Source organism: Glycine soja, chromosome 3 (assembly GCF_004193775.1).
Source record: "Glycine soja cultivar W05 chromosome 3, ASM419377v2, whole genome shotgun sequence".
Taxonomy (NCBI): Eukaryota; Viridiplantae; Streptophyta; class Magnoliopsida; order Fabales; family Fabaceae; genus Glycine; species Glycine soja.
The window spans coordinates 45,060,895-45,084,739 of record NC_041004.1 but is presented as its reverse complement, the minus strand read 5'-3'; the positions used below and the strand labels follow the sequence as shown (position 1 = coordinate 45,084,739).

Here is a 23,845-nt window from a genome sequence, read left to right as displayed (position 1 = left end):
TTACACAATTGCTTGAACTTGTTCACCAAAAACTAAACATTGACCCAGAACAACATATCCAACATCTCCATTTTCGGTGCCCTATATTTGAGTCAGGACAACGTTATATGTACACATCTTTTATTCTGCGAGATGATGCTGATATTCGACAAATGTTCAACATTTTTTACAACAATCCATCACTACCATTTGTGGAGTTATTTGCCATAATTTGTCACAATAATGACCCACCAGGCAACCAACATGGCTCAACCTCTAATCTTGAGGACTTAGGTGAATACGAGACTTGTTGGCTCAAAAACCATGATAGTGATACGAACTCCTCTTCCGGGCCCGAAGGAAGTAACCTGTCTCCATCCCACGAACCTATATTCAAACGGGATTTGTAATCTACGGATCATTCATGTCTAAGTTATTTCTTCTTTGAGATTTTCATGTAATGTCTTATGTCTGTCTTCAGTTATCACTTTACGTATTGAAATAATTTTTCCTTTAAATTTAAATTAGCAATTTTCAGTTTACCCACTTTTACTGCAGTAGTTGACATGGTAACATAACTGTCAAAATTCACAATACTTTGTCATTTACACTACACTGTTTTTAAAAATTCAATGTCTCATCGACAAAACTGACATGAAATGGACAACTCATAATCTCTTTATTCACTCTGAAAATAACTATGGACGTTTGCTGCTTTAATTACAAGGGAAAAATCACAATCCAAATTAACAATACTCTGCAATTTGCATACGTCTCGAAAAATTAAATGTCTCACCTGCAAAACTGTCATGAAATGGACAACTCATAATCTCTTTATTCACTCTGAAAATAACTATGGACGTTTGCTGCTTTAATTACAAGGGAAAAATCACAATCCAAATTGATAATACTCTGCAATTTGCAAACGTCTCTAAAAATTAAATGTCTCACCTGCAAAACTGTCATGAAATGGACAACCCATCATCTCTTTATTCACTCTGAAATTCATCATGAACATCTGTTGCTTTAATTACATGGGAAAAATCACAGTCCAAATTAACAACACTCTGCATTATGAGCTGTCCATTTCATGTCAGTTTTACAGGTGATACATTTAATTTTTAGAGACGTGTGCAAAACTGACATGAGATGGACAACTCATAATCTCTTTGTTCACTTTGAAATTATAATGGACGTCTGCTACATCACTTACTAAGGAAAAAGAAACATTGGATTCCAATACACATCAACGTGGCAGAATACTCGTACAACTATAAATAACACAACACAGACACAATACAAACACACAATCTCACACAACATAATTTCACAAACCAAGTTCAATCTTATTACTATGTCATTTTTGGGAGAAACAAGCAGTCAGACCATTACTAACTCCAGATTAGCTTTCATTTTTCCAAATGGATCAATCAGTTACAACCAAACTGGTGTTTATTTTCAAAGTCTCATTCCAACACCAATGCGAGTTCCTAACAACTGTTCTTTTGATACACTCAAGCGTAGAATGCACAACACCCTTCAACTAACCAACGATCAATTACTGGATGAAATCTACTACCGACAGCCATTCATAGATGCAGATCAACAATATTTTTTTCAATCTTTACAATTGAAAAATGATGATGATGTTTACACAATGTTAATGTGCAATGAGCAATACTCGTGTGTTGGCCCTATAGAATTATTATGTACCATTATTAGAACACCGGATGCTATACTCAACCTGCTTCAATCAACCATCACTCCTACTCATGATGCAATTATGTATTACAACGGGAAGTGGAACATACCACGTCAAGGTGAGTTTTTGGGTTACTCCTTTACTGGAACTAATCCAATAAGATTTGGCATTCCTTCGGGATGTGGCATGGAGAAACTCAAGGATTTAATCAAACAAGTTACACCTACAGGTGTTCCCCCTAATGGAATTCACGGATCACAATTGGTTAGACGATTATTCTTTCGACAACCAGGTCATTCTAAGTATTCCGAAAATTTGATTGAATATGACATAACAGAATTGAAAAATGATGAAGACGTGCTAAAAGTGTTAGCACAATCCAACTATTGGAAACGATTCTGCACAATAGAAATTTTGGCTATTTTTAGCAAACCAGTAATCTAAATAGAAGAAGACATGTATTCTGTACAACATATTTCATATCCTCATTAGTTTTGTTATGTTTGCATTGTAAGTGTAATTTTTAATATGTTTCATTATTGTCGAGTATCATTTCAGTTACTATAATTTGAGTATTTTGTCTATGACTGATTTGTCATATATTTTTTTGCGGTGTTTTTCTTACTGTATTTTAATACTACTAACTAATTTTATTATTTTTTAATTACAAGAACATACAAAAATTAACAAAACATAAATTTAACTACACAATTACATATAACATAAATAAAAAATTATACTCTAATTTTATCCAATTTTTATATTTTTCTTTATATGTATATTTCTCTTTACAAAAAATTATAAAATAATATTACATAAATTAATTTAATAAATAAATAATTTTCAAATCAATTAAAAATAATTTTATATAATATAATTAAATTAAAAATTTTAAAATTCAGATTATTATACAAAATAAATATTTACTAAAATAAATATATTATTATACAAAATTCAAATTTTAAAACATATATTCACCAAAAAATATCTTAAATAATTTAAATAATATAACAAAAACACTTAAATTTAATAATATCATTTTCTTAATAACAAAATTAAATTATAAAATAATATTACATAAATTAATTTAATAAATAACTAATTTTCAAATTATTTAAAAATAATTTTATATAATATAAAATTTAATTTTAATAATATAAAAACTTTTTTATAAAAAAAAAAAAAGAAGAACGGAAGTCGGAGTGTGAGAACCCGACTTCCCTGAAGTTTGCCCAAACAGGTGTACTTTGAGAATAAATACCCAAAGTAGTGTATTTTGGGAAAAGAATAGAGAGAGTGTGTGTACTTTGGTAAAAAAACCGACTTGCAGCATTGCCAACATTCATTCATGCATAAGGAGTTTCTGTGTTTATTATTTACGTTACCTTTAAGATTTAGTTGACGACGTCCAAGCGGATCATGACGTCAACGAAGCTGTCACGGCAACAGTGGAGGTAGTCTTTTTTCGACATGTGGTGTGGCTCGGCATGGAGGAGTCTAATGATGGAGGCCTCATTGACACATAGGAAGGGAGGGTCCGACGAGAGAGACATTGTTGATGAGGAGGACATTTATTCAAATTTATTATTTGTATACATAAAAACTTAAAAAATAAATTAATTATTCGTATAATAAAATAATTTAAATATTTGGATTTTTTACGTCGAAGTCGAAATAAAATCTTGTATGAGTTTTTTATGAGTGACATGTCATTATGGGAACCATATAAAAATATTACAAAAATTACAAAAAAATAATTAAGAAATTCATATAAGAGACTCACCCGGAAAATGCCCTAAGAACAATCGTTTAATAGAAAGGCAAGTGTCAATAACGATCGACGTGGCTCGGCACGAGGTGACTTTGGTGGGACAAAATGAATCCCTTAATTACGTGGGGGTAGTAGGGCAAGTCGGTGATGATTCCTATTGCGCGGGCGGTGGCAGTTAACCAGAAAACTATAATATTCTTTGTTTTTGCCTTTACACTTTACAAATTCCTCTTTAGTTAAATCAAAATCTAAGATTAGTCTTGAAAGGTGTATATAAATTCGTATAAATACAGTACTGAATCGTTGTCCAAGTGATACTGCAATAGTTACTCTTAAATAAAAATTTGATTAAAATTTTGAATTTGAGTCATATGATATCAAAACATGATTTGAAAGAAAAAATCATATTTGATTAAATTTTCTGACATAAATTATTTAACAATAAAATTAGTAAATATTTTGTATCAACTTAATAAAAAAATTCTTTCTAATACTACTATCACATAAAAATAAATAATCTCAATATACTACGTATGTCTACATCACAATTTTGACTTTAATTGCGATCAATTTCTTTAGTTTACCACCGACATTTTATAAGTTTTGCTTGCTAGCTAGATAGTTTTAAAATTCGTTGATAGATAATATAGCAACACGCTAACAATTTTCATATTGTTCGCATTCCCAGTCGACGTCATAGTGAAAAAATATCAAGAAAATAAAAGAAAGTGAAACCTAATAATAATAAATTAAATGTAGGAAATGTCTTTTTTTTTTTTTTTGTTTACATCAAAGTAGGATTTGTCTTATTTAAGCTATAATGGTCTCTGTATTTTTCAATAATTTATATCATCTAGTAACTCACGTCTCACTTTCAGGTAGCTCTTGAAAATATGTAGTAAAATAAAAAAGAATCATAATATTTAAAAGTATTGAAGTAAATTTCGTCACAATTAACAAGATTAAAAGGTAAACAAACACGCCACTTAATGATAAAATAAAATAAAAATATGAATGACACCAAATTACATGGTTTAAATTTAAGAAAATATGATATTTAAAAAGATGAAAAAATATTTTAAAAAAACATGTAAATACCATCAAGGTAAATATTTCTCATATCACAAAGTTATTTTTAGGTAAAATTAACTAAAAAATTAATTACAAGTTAAAAATTAATAGCTAAAAATAGAAAATTTAACTTATTAAAGATATGTTTGATAAAATTAGTTAAAAATTTAACTGAAAAGTGAGTTGATAGTTAATAGTTGAAAAATTAATTTATTAAATTAAAAATATTTTATAAGATTAACTGTTAAAGCAGTTGAAAAATATAAAATGATAAAAAAATAAAAAAATTATAATTTATTTAAAGGGCTAATCAAGAAAGTAGATAAATATATTAAGTATAGAAATAGAAAGAAAATATAAAAAATTAGAAGTTAATGTTTTTATTTCAAGTAATATTTTAAATAATGTTAGAAACAACTGAGAGCTTACTTTGATGCATTATTTTTCTAAAAGCATTTCTAAGAGAAAAAATAAGAAAAATGATTTTTTTCCATCAACTAAAATGTGTTATATATTTAGTTAATCATTAACTAATTTGTAGAAACTCTCACATAGTTTTTCTAAAATATGAAAAGATATCTACAAATTAGTTAATAATTGATTAATTAATAATTGATTAATGAAGAACTCATCTTAATTTATGTAGAAATTCATTTATTTTATTCTTATATTTTTCTCCTAAAAATACTTTCAGAGAAACTTATTGAAACAAATCATAAAAAAAAAACTTTTATCAAACTCATAATTAATTATCAAGTCAAACATAACCCAATGCATGTTTATTTTCACACTAAATATTAAATACGTGATCAGTCAAATCATATTTTTACGTTAAGAGTAAAATTAATAACATTTTTACGTCAATAGCGCAGAAAGAACACAATATATTATTTGCAATTTCTTCTTAACAGAAATCAAATAATTATAAATATTAATATTATGTTGGCAAGATATTTCAATTAATTTTTAATTTTTTAAATAAATTTATTTTAATAAGTTTTAGTTTTTCTTAAAATATTAGCTTCTAAATTTATATATTTTGTTTGTAAATCAAATTAACTAGCGGTCTATAGATAATCAAATTTCAGAGTATTTTGATACAATCTTTGATCGTTTGCTTTCAAAGAAAAGCTTAAAATCAGAAAATTTATTGATTTCATTCTGTCCATTTAAACGTATTTGCAATAAGAAAAGGCATTTTCATACACTGAAAAGTTTAATTAAGTCATAAAAATGAATCAGAATAATCGTGGTACGGTTGAATTGCCATATACGAGGATATTCGCTCTATTATTGTTGTGTTCGCGCTATCTTGAGCATATGGATTTTTAGAATATAGTGATATGAAGTATATTATATTTTATAATAGAAAGATTTCGTTACTGTGCTTGAGATCGAACTAACTCCAACATTGAATATATAGGTAGAAAACGTTAAAAGTTGGACTAAAATGATAATATAAATTAATTAAGCAAAAGCTTGATTATTCAATGAAAACGGTTTGGCACCGTAGGATCCAGAGAGCATCTCTCTAACCGTTGGATCAAACTACACTAGCAGAAAGAAACAGCCTCCAACTCCATGAGGCCAAAAAGTCTATATAAGTCACCATTTCTCACACACTACAATTCATAACAACCAACCTCTTCAGTGATTTTTGCTTAATTACTAAACCAAACCATTTCTTATTCCCTCATCGAAACCTTTTCTTTCTATATATTTCCCTTTTCAATATCATGGCACCTAACATCACCACCGTTGTTGCCAATGCCACCACTGAGCAATTACCCAAAGCTCATGGAGGAAGTAGTGGGCGTGCCTTTGTGACTTTTCTTGCTGGAAACGGTGATTATGTAAAGGGTGTTGTGGGTTTGGCCAAAGGACTGAGAAAGGCCAAAAGCATGTACCCTTTGGTGGTTGCTGTGTTACCAGATGTTCCTGAAGAACATCGTGCGATTCTCAAATCCCAAGGTTGCATTGTCAGGGAGATTGAACCTGTGTACCCTCCTAAGAACCAGACCCAGTTCGCCATGGCCTATTATGTCATCAATTACTCCAAGCTACGTATTTGGGAGGTATATATATATATATATATATATATATATATATATATATATATATATATATATATATATATACACATATCTTAACCTTTTCTGTCAATTGGTTTTTTAGTTTAGTACACGTATCAGTATAGAAGATTTTATACAGTTTTAACGGTTGAAAATTAATATTAGTATCACGATTTTAATAAATTTACCGTAAATCAAGTTTGTAATTTTACAAAGTGGGTTTGGTTTTTTATGGTTGCGTGGGTTACACGTAGTATGCATTGGTCGTTTAATTTGGAGGAGTTTGGGAGATTCTGTCACCTTTTCTATTGCCTTGTGTTGTCTGGTACAGTGGAAACCGTTTTGTGATGCCCTCTCCACCCTTTCAATAATCATTTATATTTTTTTTATTTAATTAGTCATTAAATCCTTAGAGTTACAAAGCTTTTTTTTTTCTATAGTTTAAAACATTTCAATATTCCCTATAATTATAAGATTTTTTTTGTCCTCGCTTTCAAGTGTTGAAAAAAATTATAATTATAGGGAAAAAATATGTTATTTTAAACTATGAAGACAAAAAAAAAAAAATGATTGCAGGAACAAAATGAGGAAGAAACCGATATTTTATTTGCCCTCTGAATTTGATGGAATACCATTTTTGTACTTAAACAAGTGTAGTACACGTTTATAGCTCAATATAATTTTTGTACCTAAAAGTTAAAGTCCCGAACTGTTTTTAAGATAAAATTAGTTAAAAATTTACTTGAAAATTAAAAAAATTAGTTAGAAGCTGAAAACTTAAAAATTAATTTATTAAATTAAAAATATTCGGTATTAAAATAACTAAAAAATATAAAATGATGAAAAAATAATATCATAATTTATTTTAAAAAGATAATAAGAAAAATGAATAAATATATTAAAGATAAAAATAAAAATTAGAAATTAACGTTTTAAAAAATATTAGTTTCAGTAAAGTTTTAAAAAAAATCTACAAGCTCCTAATAAATTATTAAAGCAAGTTTATTTATGCAACAATCAAATAAATTTAGCAAAAAAAATTATCTTTATTTGCACCCTTTTATTTTCTCTTGCAGTCTTTCATGTTTTGTATTTTTTTTAGAAATACTATTTTTCAAAAATAAATTTTTGGAATTTACCAAAAAGTAGGGTGTAGTGAAAACAAAATTATTTTTTCATCAATAAATAATAGTTTATTAGTTTCGTTATTGAAAACAAAATCATCTGATCCGAGTTTTTTTTTTTAATTCTGACATAGTTTAGTTTGATCTATATTGTGAATGAAATTATTTGCAGTTCGTGGAGTACCAGAAGATGATATACCTAGACGGCGACATCCAAGTTTTTGGAAACATTGACCACTTGTTTGATCTTCCTAATAATTATTTCTATGCGGTGATGGATTGTTTCTGCGAGAAGACTTGGAGCCACACCCCTCAGTTCCAGATTGGGTACTGCCAACAGTGCCCTGATAAGGTTCAATGGCCCTCTCACTTTGGTACCAAACCTCCTCTATATTTCAATGCTGGCATGTTTGTTTATGAGCCTAATCTCAACACCTACCGTCATCTTCTCCAAACTGTCCAAGTCATCAAGCCCACGTCCTTTGCTGAGCAGGTATATATTTGCTCAATTAATAGCATGCTTCACATGAAAAAAAAAATATAAAGCTACACATTTAATTTCATTAGTCCAGCACCATGTGTCGCATTATTAAATTGGTCTTATGTGTAAATGTTATAAGTTTGGTCCTTAGCACGGTTAACCTCCTTATGTATTCTTAATTTAGTTTTTATTAGTAAGAATTGGATTAAAATTGCGTGTTATACATGTAGGAATCAAATTAAAAATATACTATACATGTATATTGTATAAGGATATATAAGGGGATTATCCTCTGATAACGTTTGTATGTATAAAGTGATCGATTTAATACACTTTTTTTTTATATACAGAAACTAAATTGCCTATAAAAAGAAAAGAAAAAAGATATACAAAGACTAATTAAATTGAGAATTTGTAATACATATACATAACAACAAAATTATATATTTAACCAAAAATAAATTAGAATATGTGAGTTTCGAAGTGTAATTGTGAATTTGTTTTCATGTACGTGTCGATATAGGACTTTCTGAACATGTACTTCAAGGACAAGTACAAGCCAATACCGAACGTGTACAACCTTGTGCTGGCCATGTTGTGGCGTCACCCTGAGAATGTTGAACTTGATCAAGTTCAAGTGGTTCATTACTGTGCTGCTGTAAGTGTTCATCTCACAATAGATTCATTAATTAAACTTTTTTGTTTGATTTTTAGTTGGTAATGTTAATGATTGATGTTTCATTTGTGTTACACACTATAGGGGTCTAAGCCTTGGAGGTTCACTGGGAAGGAAGAGAACATGGATAGGGAAGATATCAAGATGCTTATGAAGAAGTGGTGGGACATATATGAAGATGAGACACTGGACTACAATAACAACTCTGTCAATGTGGAACGTTTCACATCAGTACTATTGGATGCTGGGGGTTTTCAGTTTGTGCCAGCACCTTCTGCTGCCTAATATGATTCACAGCTACAAATTAAAGTCTAATTAACGACAAAGTATATATGTATTGTTATTTGTTTTTGTTTTTTTTTTCGTTTTTGGGTCTTATGAACGAACCACGTCTATAGTTTTAATTTGGATGACCTTTTTGTATACAAAGTCACATGTGACGTCTTACAGCTTTTGATTATTATTAAGATTTAATTATATGAGTCCTTTACTTAATTTGTTTTCATTGATCAAGAGTTGTGGATATATATATATATATATCTTTAATTTTATTAAATGAAATTTTAAGGCATGTTTACTTTGCTCTTTTTATTTTTCATAAAAAATATTGCTAAAAATTAAATGTTACCGATGGATTTTTAAATAAAAGCAACCAAATTAAATGAGGTTTAATAATGAAAAAAGAGAAGGAACGGCAAGGCAGAGTTTAGCGGACAAAGATCAAGTTCATTTGTCACTAACATAAAACTGATATACAACAATACGTTTAATGTAGAGCAGAGAGGATAGCATAATACTATTTATACAGTGTAGTCAAATTGCATGCACGCATTCATTTAATCTATATTTGTAATCATTGAATGAAGATTGGACCACTCAAATTTTAAATGTGCTCTTTAACATTGATTTACTGAAATAAATCATGAATTATCCTATTTTCATCTGAAGTTTCCAAATTATTAAATGTGTGAATGCATGGAATCCAAATCAGTTTCACAAGCAAGATTTGATCATAGGAGAGATTAAATATGATATGAGAAATATACCTGAAAGACCAAGTGATGCAAGAGGTTTAAAGTATTCATGCCCTTATAGTAACATACTTTAACTCCTAAAAAATTAAAAAAATATGTTTTTACTTCTATACTTTTAGTTAAATGTGATCAAGATACCTTTATTTTTCATATTGATGAATTTGGTACTCAAACTTTTAAAAAATACAGATTTTGTCCCTCTTACTATAAAAAAAAAATTATGATTCTTAAAGAGGAGAGAAATCCACATTTTTTTAATAAAATTTGATGACGAAGTTTATACATATAGAAATAGAAATATAGAATCCTTGACCACGTTTGCCAAAAAGTATAGGAACCAAAAATATATATTTTTTCTAAAATTGTGTTTCCTTGGATTATTTTAATAATTTAAAGAGTAAATTTTTTTGTATATTTTCAAAACATGTATATAAAATGGAATTCAGGTATGAAACTCTGCTAGGCAAGTTTAAATTTTCAACGATAACAATTTGTTTTTTAAAAATGAAAGTTTAAATTTTCAATAAGGCACGTGATTTGCACATCCTCACCATATATAGATGGATGTCCAAACATCAATTATCATATGTAGTTTGTATATTATGTCTTTTGCTACCTGACTACAAAGAAACATGACTGTGACAATGCGGTAAACAATGTTGGAATAAAACAAATCTCTAGTGTATCATATAGCTTTAAGTATGCAAGTGCAATATTTCCTTGGAAGGGTAAGTGTCAACTTATTGCAAAAAAAAAAGAGTATCATCAAAAGTCACACTTTTTAATCATTTTATTGAAGGGTAAGTGTCAACTTTGAGTGATTCTATCTAGCTATATAAAAAGGTTGAGGTGTGGGCAAGAGTAAACTCAGACTTTGATAACAGATTTTGGAGTCTCCCCGTTATTGATAATGGTGAATCTGGAAGTAGTGATCTAACACAAGAATCAGATCTTCTCTTCTGGTTTTAGAACAGAGCATGTTGGAAAGTGAGAGGTGTGGTGTAAGGAAAAGCGTTATACTTAAATTCTAGTAAATGCCATTTGTATCAATATTAATAAAAAGCGTATTATATATATATATATATATATATATATATATATATATATATAAAACGTTATATTTAAATTCTAGTAAACACCATTTGTATCAATATTATAGCTAGTTCCATAATCTTATATCGAATCGTATTAAAGAAATGGAAATTTTGAAAAGTACCCTACTGTAAGATTCGGACTAAAATCATAGTTTAACATTTCTGACACATATTAAAGGGATAACTGATTCCGGGTTAATATATAAATAATAATATATGTCTGCAATGCAACTGCAAAGAGTTGTGGACCACTTTCAAATGTGACACAAGATTACACACATATCAAAATTCAAAATTCAAATTTACTAGTAGGAGCAAAAAAAAAAAAAAAAAAAAAAGTCAAATAACCGAAACTTGTCAATCCTTAGCTACTAGCATCTTGCGACGAATCTCACTCTGCCTCGTCCTTCTTCATGCAATAGCACAACGATTATTAACATTGGATGACACATATGATTGCAATTCCATGTCATTTTTCGGATCCTTGACTGCTTCTTTAAATGCATCTTCAATACCGTCTTCCTTGTTCACCTCTTCACTCTTTCCCCAAAGAACAGAATAGAGACCCAAAACTATCAAGAGAGACCCTACGGCACTATATATAAACCAAATCAAAATATGTATGACTCAAATTTAATTTTATATATATATATATATATATTTATTGTAAAAGACAACATGTATAGTTTATTTACTAGTTATAGATAAGTTATAAGTAAATAAAATGCACGTGATTTCTTACGTTCCAACGTATAATTTCTCACGAAGTAAAGCCCAGCTTAAAATGGCAGTGAGGACAAGCTGCAAAGGGGTAAATACAGAGACATAAAGAGGACCTTTTCTCTCAATGGTCCACGACATGAGGCAATACGCTAATCCAGTGCAAAATATTCCCTGGAACCAACATTAGCATATAGTTACTATTTGTTAAAAGAAATTATTAATTAATTCTTTGACGAGGTTAATTAAAAATAGTAGTAGGTAATTAATGTTCATATGTAGAAGCTTGCATAATGAATTAATGTACCTACCGCATAAAGAGCAGAGGAAAGTCTCATAGCATTGTGGAGTGACCAAGCTGAGGCAGTGTGGTCGACACACACGGCAATGATGATGCATTGAAAGCTTGCCATGAAACACATTAAGCCAGTGCTCGTGTAAGGAGCTGAAAAAGTCTTGCTTATGTCTTTCTGAAAAGAGGAAACAAAACTTAATGATTCTCTAAGTTCTAATATATAAAGGGAAAACAAAACATTGATGCTTACTTGAATTATGAACCATGCTGCCCAAACAAGGGTGCTAAGAATTACGACTAAAGGGCCTAGAAACATGTTTCCTTTGCCAGAAGAGCTAGTTCCTTCCATTTTCTCAGCATATCTCCAGTGAATACTTGATTGGCCTAAACCAATGGTTTTTCCATGGTAAAATGACAAAAGCAAGGCTCCGCTCACACACAATATTGTCCCGAATACCTTTGCTAGCCCAGCCCTCTTCTTGATTCCCAAATTCTCTTGTCTAATTAACCATAAAAAATTAAAACATCAAATACCAACTTTCTTTAATTTTTGGCCATTTGGAAGGCCTAGTGTGGAAATAAATTATAGGTTCAATCTGTTTGCTACCAACCTGAAGAGAACTGCAAGGATAAAAGTGAAAGCTGGGAGCAAATTGGTCAGTGCACATGCAATTGTAGCGGATGAATATTTCAGCCCCACAAAATAAAGCATCTGATTTCCTGTAACTCTGCATATTCAAGCTGAGGTGTGTCATTAAAATGCCAATATGCTCATGAAAACGAGATATATAGTCCATGATCTTCACTATATTATATATCTATAAGAGATTTTATCAATATTTTCTTTCAGTGACTTGAATAAATAATTTTAAAAATTTAAAGTATAAATAACTGAATTTCCAATCCCCCATTTCACATGAATAATTTTCATCTTATTCCACTTCTGTATGGTCTTAGTAGATTAAAGAAGTCTGCATGCGGAACAAATTATTATCTGTATACTTCTGCATTTTGAAGTTGCTTCGGGTTAACTTCTTTTTCAAACTAATTGGCTATTCAGTTATCGATGGCTTTATGGTTTTTCTTTTTGAATTATTTCACAAAAAAAAAGAGAGTAGAATCTGGTGTGATAATCAAAATAAATAAATAAACAAATAAAAGATATTACAACTTGAGCATAAAAGGATATAAAAAGACCAAAAGCTTACCCTGTCAGGGACGAAAATAATATCTGAAGCATAAGACGTTTTGTGATCCTGGGAAGCGTATTCCTGAGAGGAAAGGAGAGATAAAAAAAAATGAAGTTGACTTATCAAAACCTAATAAAGGATTACAAATTCATTCATGCATGATGCATTTACTGATCAGGGTAGTTTTGTTCTTTGTCTTGTCTCTATTCACTCTCTCTACTCTTTTGTTGTGTATTTCATAAATAAAGTTAATGCCTGCCTCAACAAGAACCTGGCAATTTCCACCGAGATTATTTTTCGAAGAAGTACGAGACAAGCCATAAATGAAACTGCCATATTCAAGTCATGCGCTACTGCAAATCTATGACTCTATATCCTTTTAAGAAACTCCGTGCAACGTGTTGCACTACTTGGTCTTAAGAATAGAAAGTTGCTGGCACGTAACATGCCCACAGACTCATAACGCGTCCTACATGCATAACGTTAGCGTCGTCATCGTTTATTGGTCTCTACACTCTACACAAATGAGAACAAGACAAAGAGTTCATGCATAACATGCGTTTTAATCAAGCTATAGGAGCTTAATTACCCCCATTAACTGCGACTAATGCATGGTTGGTGCCTTGTTGCTAACTTTTTTTGTGTTCTTCTCTCCTTCTCTTCATGCATGTTCTTCCTTTGTAGCTAGGCAAGAAAAGCCTCACGCATGAATGTTTATTTTCCAGTTTCATTAACCGTTTGAAAACCTTTGAGTATGATATAGTCCGACGACGCTAATCATGTAGAAAAACAACTTCTTTCTTTTTCTAGTTAGGAAGGATGCTAAATTTGCCTTACTGTTTTTCTAATGATTATTTTTGTGAAATAAATGGAAAGTCCGCTACTTAATCATCAGAACATGTAGCATTTTTCTTTTGAGTGTCTCTCTACTCCATTTTTTGGATACAAGAAACATATATAGATAGATAAATAACACATATGAATCAACCAAAACAAAAGGGATATCGACGGTGACACTCAATGTGAGAATATTATAAGTGCTTCAAAGTTGATCAAACCCTTTCATGCATGCATTGTGTATATATATGAAATAAAACAAAACCAGTAAGGGAAGTATATATATAATTACCATTCAAGCCAATAAGCAAAGGGAGCAATGGACACAGTTGCAAAGAGTTGTCGATAAGCAACAAGGACAAGAGGGCTCATGCCAGATTCTATTGCAAGCTTTGAAGTAATGTTCATCACTGCATAGACCAATTGTACAAGAACCATTAAGAGGAACGCAACGAGACCGGCACCCATAATATTAATTCTCTCTTAATTTCACTCCTCTGCCTTTGAACTTTAGAGAGAGTTTTGTATTTGAATTATGAAATGCATGAGAGACAATACTATACGTGTTTATATAAAGAGGAGCCGTGTACAACTTTCGTGAAGTAACAGACAAATTAAAGTAACGGTGACAAGCTGCAATTCAATGTTTATTGTTATTTTTTTATTACACAAAAGAAACGGGGTTTCCATCGATTTCTTGCTGCACTTTAGGCTTTTGTGCGGGGTTTGGTAGCTTTCAATATTCATTAGAGTGACGAAGGTAACTTATAATAACTAGTTGATTCCAGTCATGTGCATGTCAACAAAAGCAATAAAATCAAGGGACCATCACACTTCTCGTTGTAGGACCATTCATTCTCACAAGTCACACCCTACCCCCAGGCTTGTTCCACGTTGCAACACATTGCATATGCCTTCTCTCTTCCTTGAATTAAGCAGCATTTTCAAAATAAAAACAGCTATAGAGAGACTGGGGAAGTTTCACTTTCAGGTACCTTTAATTTTTAAGGGTCAAGTTTGTTACAATTTATGATATCATTTAACTCCTTTGCCTTGGGAAATGTAAGTGAAGTAAATTTTTCCAGGCTACAGTTATGACTGTGCAGATCTCTTTTATTCATATTGCCAAATCTAAGGGCCTATTAGGAGAGATGGCTTTGAAGTTAAACTAGGCAAACTTTCAAAATGCAAGGTTTTTCTAGATTTTACTCCATTCCTATATTATCATATTCACCTTCACTTACCCTCACGAGAAGTTTGTTTCTAATTTTGAATAAACGTTTTTTATAATGCTGTCTTAATACAATATATATAGACATTTGCTTTAACCATCTAGATTTCAAACTTTTCTATATATATGGGTAAGAGTCATCATCTATTTTTTCTCGTCGCGTCCAATTTGTCACTAATACATATACGTGGTGAAAGGAGAGAAAAAAAAATATCAAAAGAGAATGTTAACTAGTGTTGGAACACGAAGTATATATATATATAAAGAAAAAATAGAAAGTTTTCTAATGAAAAAATCTTTATCAATTAAAAAACGAGAAATGAATTTAATGATTACTACTGCTTTTTTAAATAATTAACCGCGTTTTAATAAAATTTTAAATGTACTGCTTAATAATGAAATCATCAATACTTGTACTGCTTAGCAAAACCCAGTTATTAATTAATATGTAGTGATATATGCAGTTTAATACTGCAAAATGCTTATTTTAGATCTGTATATGTGGCACATATTCATTTATTACGGCATAATCCGAGGACTTAATTAATTCATACGTAAGGTAAGGCTAAGGGTATACTTCAGCTTAGGATCCAAACAAGTGTCGGGCTTTATTTCAGGAAAAGTAATGCAGCCAAACTATAATGATAACGAGAAACAAAATCAACACGTATAGGTAGAGTACAAGAGATGATAAAGAGCAAAATATTACTAATATAAGCATTATTTTTTTGGACATGAAAATCCCTTTTTAAATGTAGAGATTGTAGGGATAATTTTTATTTATTCAATAGCATTTTGATTATTTTCATTGAATTTTAATCAATGTATAATTAAGTTTTCCTTTTTTTAAAATAAGGACAATAAATTTCGTATAAAATACTCAAAAATCCACTAGCAAACAAACCCAATGGATTTTAATATAAATAAGTTAGGTTATCTTTGGATAAATTTCTCCAATCATACAAGAGAAAAAAATAAGAAGAAAATTAAAATAATTCTCTGATACATCTCATAAGCTAATTTTAGCTTCTTCAAAAACTAATTAATTTTAATTTATACTAGCTGAATTTAATTTATGTGAGAAATTTATTTCATTTTTTCCTTATAACTATTTATAAATGAAAAAGTTTCAATACTATATATGTCACCTTTAGTGGGCTATAGATACCATTTGATAAATGTAAGTTGTGTTTTTTTTTTAATTTTTTTGTTCAAGTGATTTAATTAAATTGTAAGAGTAATTAAATTTATATTTGAATGCCTATAACTAATTAATGATTGATGTGATGATGCTTTGCTTATATTTGTATGTGTTTAGTGAGTTTATGGTGAGTTAGGACCTAGAGAAAGATGGATTTGTGATGATTAGTGAAAGAGATGTGAGTTTAGCAAATACATAGGTGTAGAAAGAAAAAATCTTTCCACAAACCCTATATCTCCCTAAAACCCTCATTTATGCTCAAACTCTCTCTCTCAACACAATTCTTTTCATATTTTTCTCTTCTCCAAGAAACCACCATAAGTAAACTTTGAACTTTAGTATTGTTGTGCATAAAGAGAGCGTATTTCTCCTCCCTTTAGTGATTGTTGACTAATCTTAGGTGAGAAAATCTTCCTTTCTTCCTCTATTTGAGTTCATTTTTTGTTTCCTTAGAAATCATACTTCCTCCATTTTTTATAAAACCATACTTCTTCCACATGATTAATTCAAGTCTCCCCAAATGATTAGATTAGAGAATAGAAAGTGTGACTATGTTAAGGAATGCACTTGGATTAATCACTCAAAAGGTGAAATCTTCTGGGAGTAAGGTGTCAACATGACGTGACATGATAGTTAAACATGTGCACTGATGATTGTGTGACTTGAGAATGATGTGTTACTTGAAGAGTTGTAGTAGTACATGACCGTTGGAAAAGTGAGGGATTTTTATATCACTTTTAACGTATTGATCTTATATTTCTTTTATATGTTTTCTTTCAAAATGAGTTTATCCTTGCGTTTTTTGTTGAACTGTGATGATCGTGTCACTTGATACAGGAGTAGATTATGATGTAGCCTCTAAGAATCATGTCTTTCATAATTGATGTGGACTTGGTGATGAACTTAAGAGCAAGATCCAACCCTTCGTCATTTATTTATGTTTTGTCTTATTGGAGATAAACTTAGGATTTATATATCTTCATAGATTTATATTGTATTTATTCCATGAATGGGATCCTAATTGAATTTTGTTTGGAGATTTGTTCGTGATGTTTTGATGATGTAGTTCCTTGAAGTATATGCACTTATATGTTTTATGACTTTGGGGACTTTTTTTGGATGATGTTTATATGACATACTTGTATGTATGAAAAAAAAATATTTGCATTTTCATTAATTAAACTAATTTAAGATTTTTAAAGGGATTAAAAATAATTTTTGTGTGTTAACATCTTAGTGTTTCATGTAATGATATTTAGGGTTGTTACAATAGACTATTGTAAAAATATATTAGTAGCATTTATTTATATTTGACAACATTTTTTAAATGTTTGTTATGAAAAAAAATTAATAACATTTTATGAAGTGTTAGATAAAAAAATATTATTAAAAATCATATATGTCACAGTATTTATTCAAACAACTTCAGTCATTAGTTATTGTATTCTACACATGTATTACATCAATTTATTTTAATTGGTGTAGAAAATATAAATGGCTTTAATTCACTTTTGTTACATAAAATATAATTAAGTTTAGATTTAATAAGAAGAAAAAATTAAATCCAAAAAATTAAAAATAATAATTTCAAAATATGAATAGTTAATATTGGAAATAAAAAAGTTTTGATAAAAATAAAAAAATAAACCAGTAGTAATATTTAAGAATTTGAAATTTTACTATGAAAGTTTGGAAAAATAATAAATAACAGCGAAGTCATAAACCTTTCGTTTGAAATAAGTGTTTCTAATGTGCTGATATTTGATTTGTGATTGATAGCTTGCTAATAGGCAAGACGAGAAAAATTATCCAAACATGTTTCCAAAATAAAATTGATTTTTAAAGTGTGACGATATGCATTACAATCAATTAAACTTTTCCAAAATTAATCCATATATAGCTACTATATATTCTCCATGATCACAGAGTCATAGTTAGAAGGGGTTCAAAAACTTAATACATATATAATGAAATCTTAATAAATTATTTCGTCCCAACTCCCAAACTCATAAAATATCACAGATGACATGAATCTGAACGTAACTAACATTCGGAAGGTAGTAATTGTTGAACTAGCGAGACTACCAAGTTAAAGTTACTCCTTTTGGTTAAGAGGACTTGTCCTTCTTTCTACCATTGCTTCAACCCTATTGGGAGAGATCTAGCTTGTTTTAGATAAGGATAAAAATTGGGTAATATAGTTCTAGCTTACACATCTTTAAAATAAGCCAATGGGGGAGGGTTATGATAACTGGTTAGCAAACTCAGGTCAATTAGGACCTTTATAGTCAGACTGTGAATATGCCTCATGAGTCACTTTTTACCTTCTTTTTTTTTTCTTTTTTCTTTTGGGCTTTAGTATCCCCAACCAAAAATGGGAAAAAGAAGATAAAGGTTACTTTAATATGAACAAAACAAGGTTACTTGGAATGAATGGTTGATTGCCAATAATAAAATTTAAATTTAATGAAAACAATAAAACATTTTGCTCTATTATTTGTTTTCCTAACATAAAATATATATTATTTTATTTTAATTTTATATGTTACAGTATGATAAATATTTCGTATTTTAAGAAAATAAACAAAAAAACATATAAAAAAAATATTTTTCACTCCATTTCATACCAATTTAGGGATAAGAATTTTCTTGTGGGTCTCAAAAATAAAAATAAAAACTTTCCTCCTGAATATTTTTCATCTGAAACAAAAAGATAGTTGTTTTTATATATCTATTTCTATCTTTTTTTTTCTTCATGTATATTTCCATCCTCCGTGTTTCCTATGAGACACACAAAAGAAAATGAATAATAGTGAAAAGTGGTAAGTGAAAATAAAATATCACTTATTTTTATCAAAAAAACAAAATTATATTTTTAGTCTCCCATTTTGTTTTTAATTTTGGATTTTGTCCCCCGATAAAATTATTCACGAATTTTATCCTCTTATTTAATTAAATCATGTAATGTTGGTCTCCCAACCCATAAGTGGACGTTAATTGTTATAAAAGAATGTTGATTGTCACGTGACAATTCATTTTTCATGGAGTTGAACAATTAACGTCTAATTGTGGTAGAGAACCAACATTGTCTGGTTTGATTAAATATGAGAACAAGATTCGTGACAAATTTTACTAGGAAATAAAATCTGAAATTAAAGATAAAATGGGAGATCAAATTTATAATTTTAACTATTAAAAAAAGTGACCCATAAAAGGATAGATATTGATATATTGAATTGCGGTTGGGGGAATCCTCTTATATAATTTCTTTTTCATAGGACAATAAAATACAAATAAAGATTTCATACCTACTTTAATAATTTTTTTTTAATAATAACAGTGATGAGGATCGAACTTAAGTTCTCATCCATTTATCCCAGAATTTTTTTTCTTATTTTTAAAATCAGAAAATATTTTTTAAGAATAGATCGTAAACAAACAAGTTGTAAGGATTCCTTTTAAGTTTTTTGTCTTGTTGTGTTGAATTTTTTAAAATTAGATCTATAATCAAACTGATATCCAGACCAATTTATCATATTATACACAGATAGTGTGATCTAATTTTATAAAATGCCTATTTTTTTAAACTAAAAAGTTAATAAAAGAAATTTTTATTAAATAATAGTCAAAAACTATTTTTTTATATAGAATCTAATTGGAGGAAATTTTGGTTTTAAAGAAAAGGAAAACTTAACTAAACTAGGCCACTAATATATTTACGTTTTTAAAATACTTTTTTATTAAAAATTAAATAATTAATTCATGAAAATATTCCTAATAAATCAAAATAAAAAATGAACAAAATTAATTATGGTGTAATTAGTTGAAATGATTATGATTATGAGCGTGTAGCTGAACTGAGCTGAGCAGAGCAGAGCGTAGGATAGGGGCGTGTATATAAGTTGAAGGCCTAACCGACACAAGAAAGTGACAGTATGATGGGTTGTGGCGGTGCAATCTCAGTGTCACTGCTGCTGCTTCTCTCTTGTTTTACAGAAATAGCCTTGGCTGGCTGCGATAAGGCTCCAGTGCTGTTCGTCTTCGGCGATTCCAACTCGGACACGGGTGGACTCGCCTCCGGACTCGGTTTCCCTATAAATCCTCCCAATGGCCGCAATTTCTTTCACAGATCCACTGGCCGCTTGTCCGATGGTCGCCTCCTCATCGACCTACTCTGTCTGTCTAAGTTCCCTTCTTCGCTTTTTCATAATTCTTTTTTTCGACTTTAAAATTTCATTACATTACATGTTCTTAGTTTTTCAAATGTATCGTTTATTTTTTTCTCTGTCTTAAAAATATTAGTATTTTGTTAATTTTAAAATTTAAAAACAATTAATTTACTATAACGAGTGTAAAAATTTACACTTTCTTTAATTTAGTCGTATTCTTCTATTTTCCCATTCCTCTCTTTCTTCATCTAACGCCATAGATTCCAACCTCGGAACCTTCCATCTCCCCTCCTGCACCCTGTCCTCCCTTCCCTCCGATTCCGACCAATTCGACATCGAGCAGCCACGGGTCACGGAGATCGAGGGCCAAATGCCGCACCTCTGGCTAGTGACGACGTGCGATTACGAGGTTGGTGGTGGTTATCGCTCGCGGACCTGCTTCTTCCACCGTCAGATTTGATCTCTGATACAGTTTTCTTATTATTATTATCGAACAAATCTATGTACAAGTTATGGATAAGAAAGTCCTTATTCAAATTTGAAAGGTACCGGTCATGATATCTCTAGCATTCTCTTATTCAAAATACATTTGCAGGCCTGAGTTTGAATGCAAGTTTGTTGGTACCATACTTGGACGCCTTGTCTGGAACCTCATTCACAAATGGAGCAAACTTTGCAGTGGTGGGGTCCTCTACTCTCCCAAAATATGTTCCTTTCTCCCTCAATATACAGGTCATGCAGTTCCGGCGTTTCAAAGCTCGCTCCCTTGAACTTGTTACCGCAGGTACATTTCCTCTGCTATTTTATTTACTTAACTTAGAAATAACTTTTCTCAACAGTCTTTGTGTCCCTTGTGTTAAGTATTTGACAATGGCATGTATGTCAACACTGATTTTTTGACACTTAGTGTCATATTTTTCTCTGTTCTAAAATTAGACTTTTCTTGTTCAAAGAAAGTCTTATCCGTATACATCAATTTGAGTTGAGTTGAGGTATTATTACATTGTTGTAATGCTAGTAAAACCATTGAATAGTATTTCTTTAACTGGGAAAAAATTCATATTCATTTATGAATTTGTACTTAAGAATGATCTGATTGCACTGTAAACTTGCGTAGGTGCAAGAAATTTGATCAATGATGAAGGCTTCCGTGATGCACTCTACTTGATTGATATTGGACAAAATGACCTTGCTGATTCATTTGCCAAAAATCTGTCATATGCGCAAGTCATCAAGAAAATCCCAGCAGTTATAACTGAAATTGAGAATGCTGTTAAGGTCAGTCCAGCGTTCTTCAAAATGTTTTAGTAAACTCGCTCACTATCAACGAATCTGACTAATTTTCTTTGTTTAGTATTGATGATTGTTGATTTAGGTTGGTAGAAGGGGCTCAGTGTAACCATAAAAGTGATCCTAACTGTCATACCCCATTTTTGACCCGTTTTATTTCTTTTTTCTCGTCTTTTAAGCCGGAAATTTCCATCATTTCAGATGAAATTTCGGCAGGGAGGTATTTTAAAATACCTCATTTTTGTTTTGAAGACGCCCTTTTTTTTATTTATTTATTTACCTTTTTTATTATTATTATTATTATTATTATTTTTAGTTATTATTTTCTTCTTTTTTTTTTCCTTTTATTAAGTGTTTTTATTATTTCCGTTTTTTATTAATATCTTTATTAGTATTTTTTTTTCGTTTTTTTATTTTATTTTATTTTATTTTTGCTGTTTTATATTTTGTTTTTTTTCCTTTCCTTTTTTTTTCCTTTTTCTTCTTTTCGGTCTCTTTTTTTGGTCCAGGCCCAGAGGGGCTCTTCGTTTTTTACCCTAATTATGTCCTTTAAATGCTGCATTAATTACTGTGCGCGTCAGAGGTGAATACGAACAGTCAGAATGCCGGAACAGCCAAGCCACCACTAGCCACCACTCAGCAACACCCTCCTCCTCCGTGAACCACCACCATCGGCCAAGCCTACATCAGAACCGCCCCTCTCCTCCTCCGCGAACCAACACCACCAAGCCACCACAAACCACCAACGCAACCTCCCTCAGGCCACCACCCACCGCCGTACAAATCAACCACAAAAAAGGCCAACAGAATCAAAATCCGAAACACATTCAAACCACAAATCACACGATTCGTACCCCAATCATCGCACAGACCACGGAAACCGAACCGGCATAAACCAAAATAATACGAACCCAGAACCATACACTACACGGCCCTAACTCACCAGTCACCAGCCCAAAACCGTTTCAACCCAACCAAACACGAAAGAAAAGGGTAGGATTCTACCCGCTTTAAGTTTAGATCTAGGTTTGCTGTGTCGCGTTTTCTGAAAACGAACCTCAGATTCATAACGAGTGAGTGAAGAGGGTTCGAGAGGTAAAAAAAGGGGGGGACTTGAGCTACTCCGGCACGGTGGCGCCGCCAGCGGCCGCCGCGCCGGAGGGTGTTCTTGGCCGCTGAGAACCTCGGAAAGGAGGAGAGAGAAGAGAGAAAAAGAGAAGAGAGAAAAAGAGAAGAGAGAGAAAAAGCTTTTGAAAAATGAAAAAAACCGGCCCCCTAGCCCTTATATAGAGGCTGGACCGGTTTGGTTTTTTCCCTTGAACCAAACCGGTCCGGTTCTCCCCTCTGGCCCGTTGGACTCCTCTCTGGCCCAGTTTCTTTTTCTCTTTTTCTTCTTTTCCGATTCCTACTCTCACCCCCCCTTTTCCTTACTGCACTCCCTTTTTCTTTTTTTTTTTTTTTTTTTACGCACCATATTTATTTTATGTCTTGCATTTTTATTTTTACGCATCATATTTAATTTTATGCCTCGCATTTTTATTTTCTTTATTTATTTTCCAGCACCATGTTTAATTGTTTGTCTTGCATTTTATTTTCCAGCTACATATTTATTTTTGTCTTGCACTTTTATTTTCTTTATTTTATGTACCCTATTTATTTTTGCCTTGCATTTTTATTTTTATGTCTCGCATTCTTTTTTAGCATCATATTTATTTTCTGTATTGTATTTTTATTTTCGTTTTATTTTATTTTCAGCATCATACTTATTTTATGTCTTGCATTTTATTTTATTTTGTTTATTTTTTATTTTGTGCATCATATTTACTTTATGTCTTGCATTTTTTATTTTTAGCATCATGTTTATTTTATGTCTTGCATTTTCATTTTCATTTTTTTATTTATTTATTT

The 23,845-nt window shown here is 30.6% G+C and overlaps 3 protein-coding genes across 5 annotated transcripts in view; 2 read left to right on the top strand and 1 right to left on the bottom strand.

The window, feature by feature from the left end:
* The first annotated feature begins 6,153 nt into the window (after window positions 1-6,153).
* Window positions 6,154-9,381, top strand: LOC114407529 (galactinol synthase 2-like). The gene is made up of 4 exons (XM_028370661.1): window positions 6,154-6,598; window positions 7,892-8,212; window positions 8,724-8,858; window positions 8,961-9,381. Exons 1-4 carry the CDS (start codon window positions 6,260-6,262, stop codon window positions 9,159-9,161), a joined length of 996 nt encoding a protein of 331 aa, XP_028226462.1. The 5' UTR covers window positions 6,154-6,259; the 3' UTR covers window positions 9,162-9,381.
* A 1,795-nt stretch (window positions 9,382-11,176) lies between these two features.
* Window positions 11,177-14,605, bottom strand: LOC114407528 (WAT1-related protein At1g09380-like). 2 transcript variants are annotated; one of them, XM_028370659.1, is made up of 7 exons: window positions 14,339-14,605; window positions 13,228-13,290; window positions 12,631-12,747; window positions 12,270-12,519; window positions 12,036-12,194; window positions 11,747-11,898; window positions 11,177-11,599 (listed from the first exon to the last, which is right to left on the bottom strand). In XM_028370659.1, exons 1-7 carry the CDS (start codon window positions 14,512-14,514, stop codon window positions 11,416-11,418), a joined length of 1,101 nt encoding a protein of 366 aa, XP_028226460.1. In that variant the 5' UTR covers window positions 14,515-14,605; the 3' UTR covers window positions 11,177-11,415. The 2 variants fall into 2 exon arrangements, with proteins under 2 accessions (XP_028226460.1, XP_028226461.1); XM_028370660.1 differs by lacking the exon at window positions 14,339-14,605 and adding an exon at window positions 13,481-13,560.
* A 5,722-nt stretch (window positions 14,606-20,327) lies between these two features.
* The window catches only part of LOC114407527 (GDSL esterase/lipase At1g09390-like), a 19,866-nt gene continuing 16,348 nt past the window's right edge, over window positions 20,328-23,845 (top strand). The window contains exons 1-4 of one of the 2 annotated variants that reach the window (XM_028370656.1): window positions 20,328-20,654; window positions 20,991-21,056; window positions 21,243-21,431; window positions 21,765-21,925. In XM_028370656.1, the coding sequence (XP_028226457.1) occupies window positions 20,414-20,654; window positions 20,991-21,056; window positions 21,243-21,431; window positions 21,765-21,925 (657 nt within the window). In that variant the 5' untranslated portion in view covers window positions 20,328-20,413. The remainder of the gene's footprint in view (window positions 20,655-20,990; window positions 21,057-21,242; window positions 21,432-21,764; window positions 21,926-23,845) is intronic. The other variant, XM_028370657.1, reaches the window with a different exon arrangement.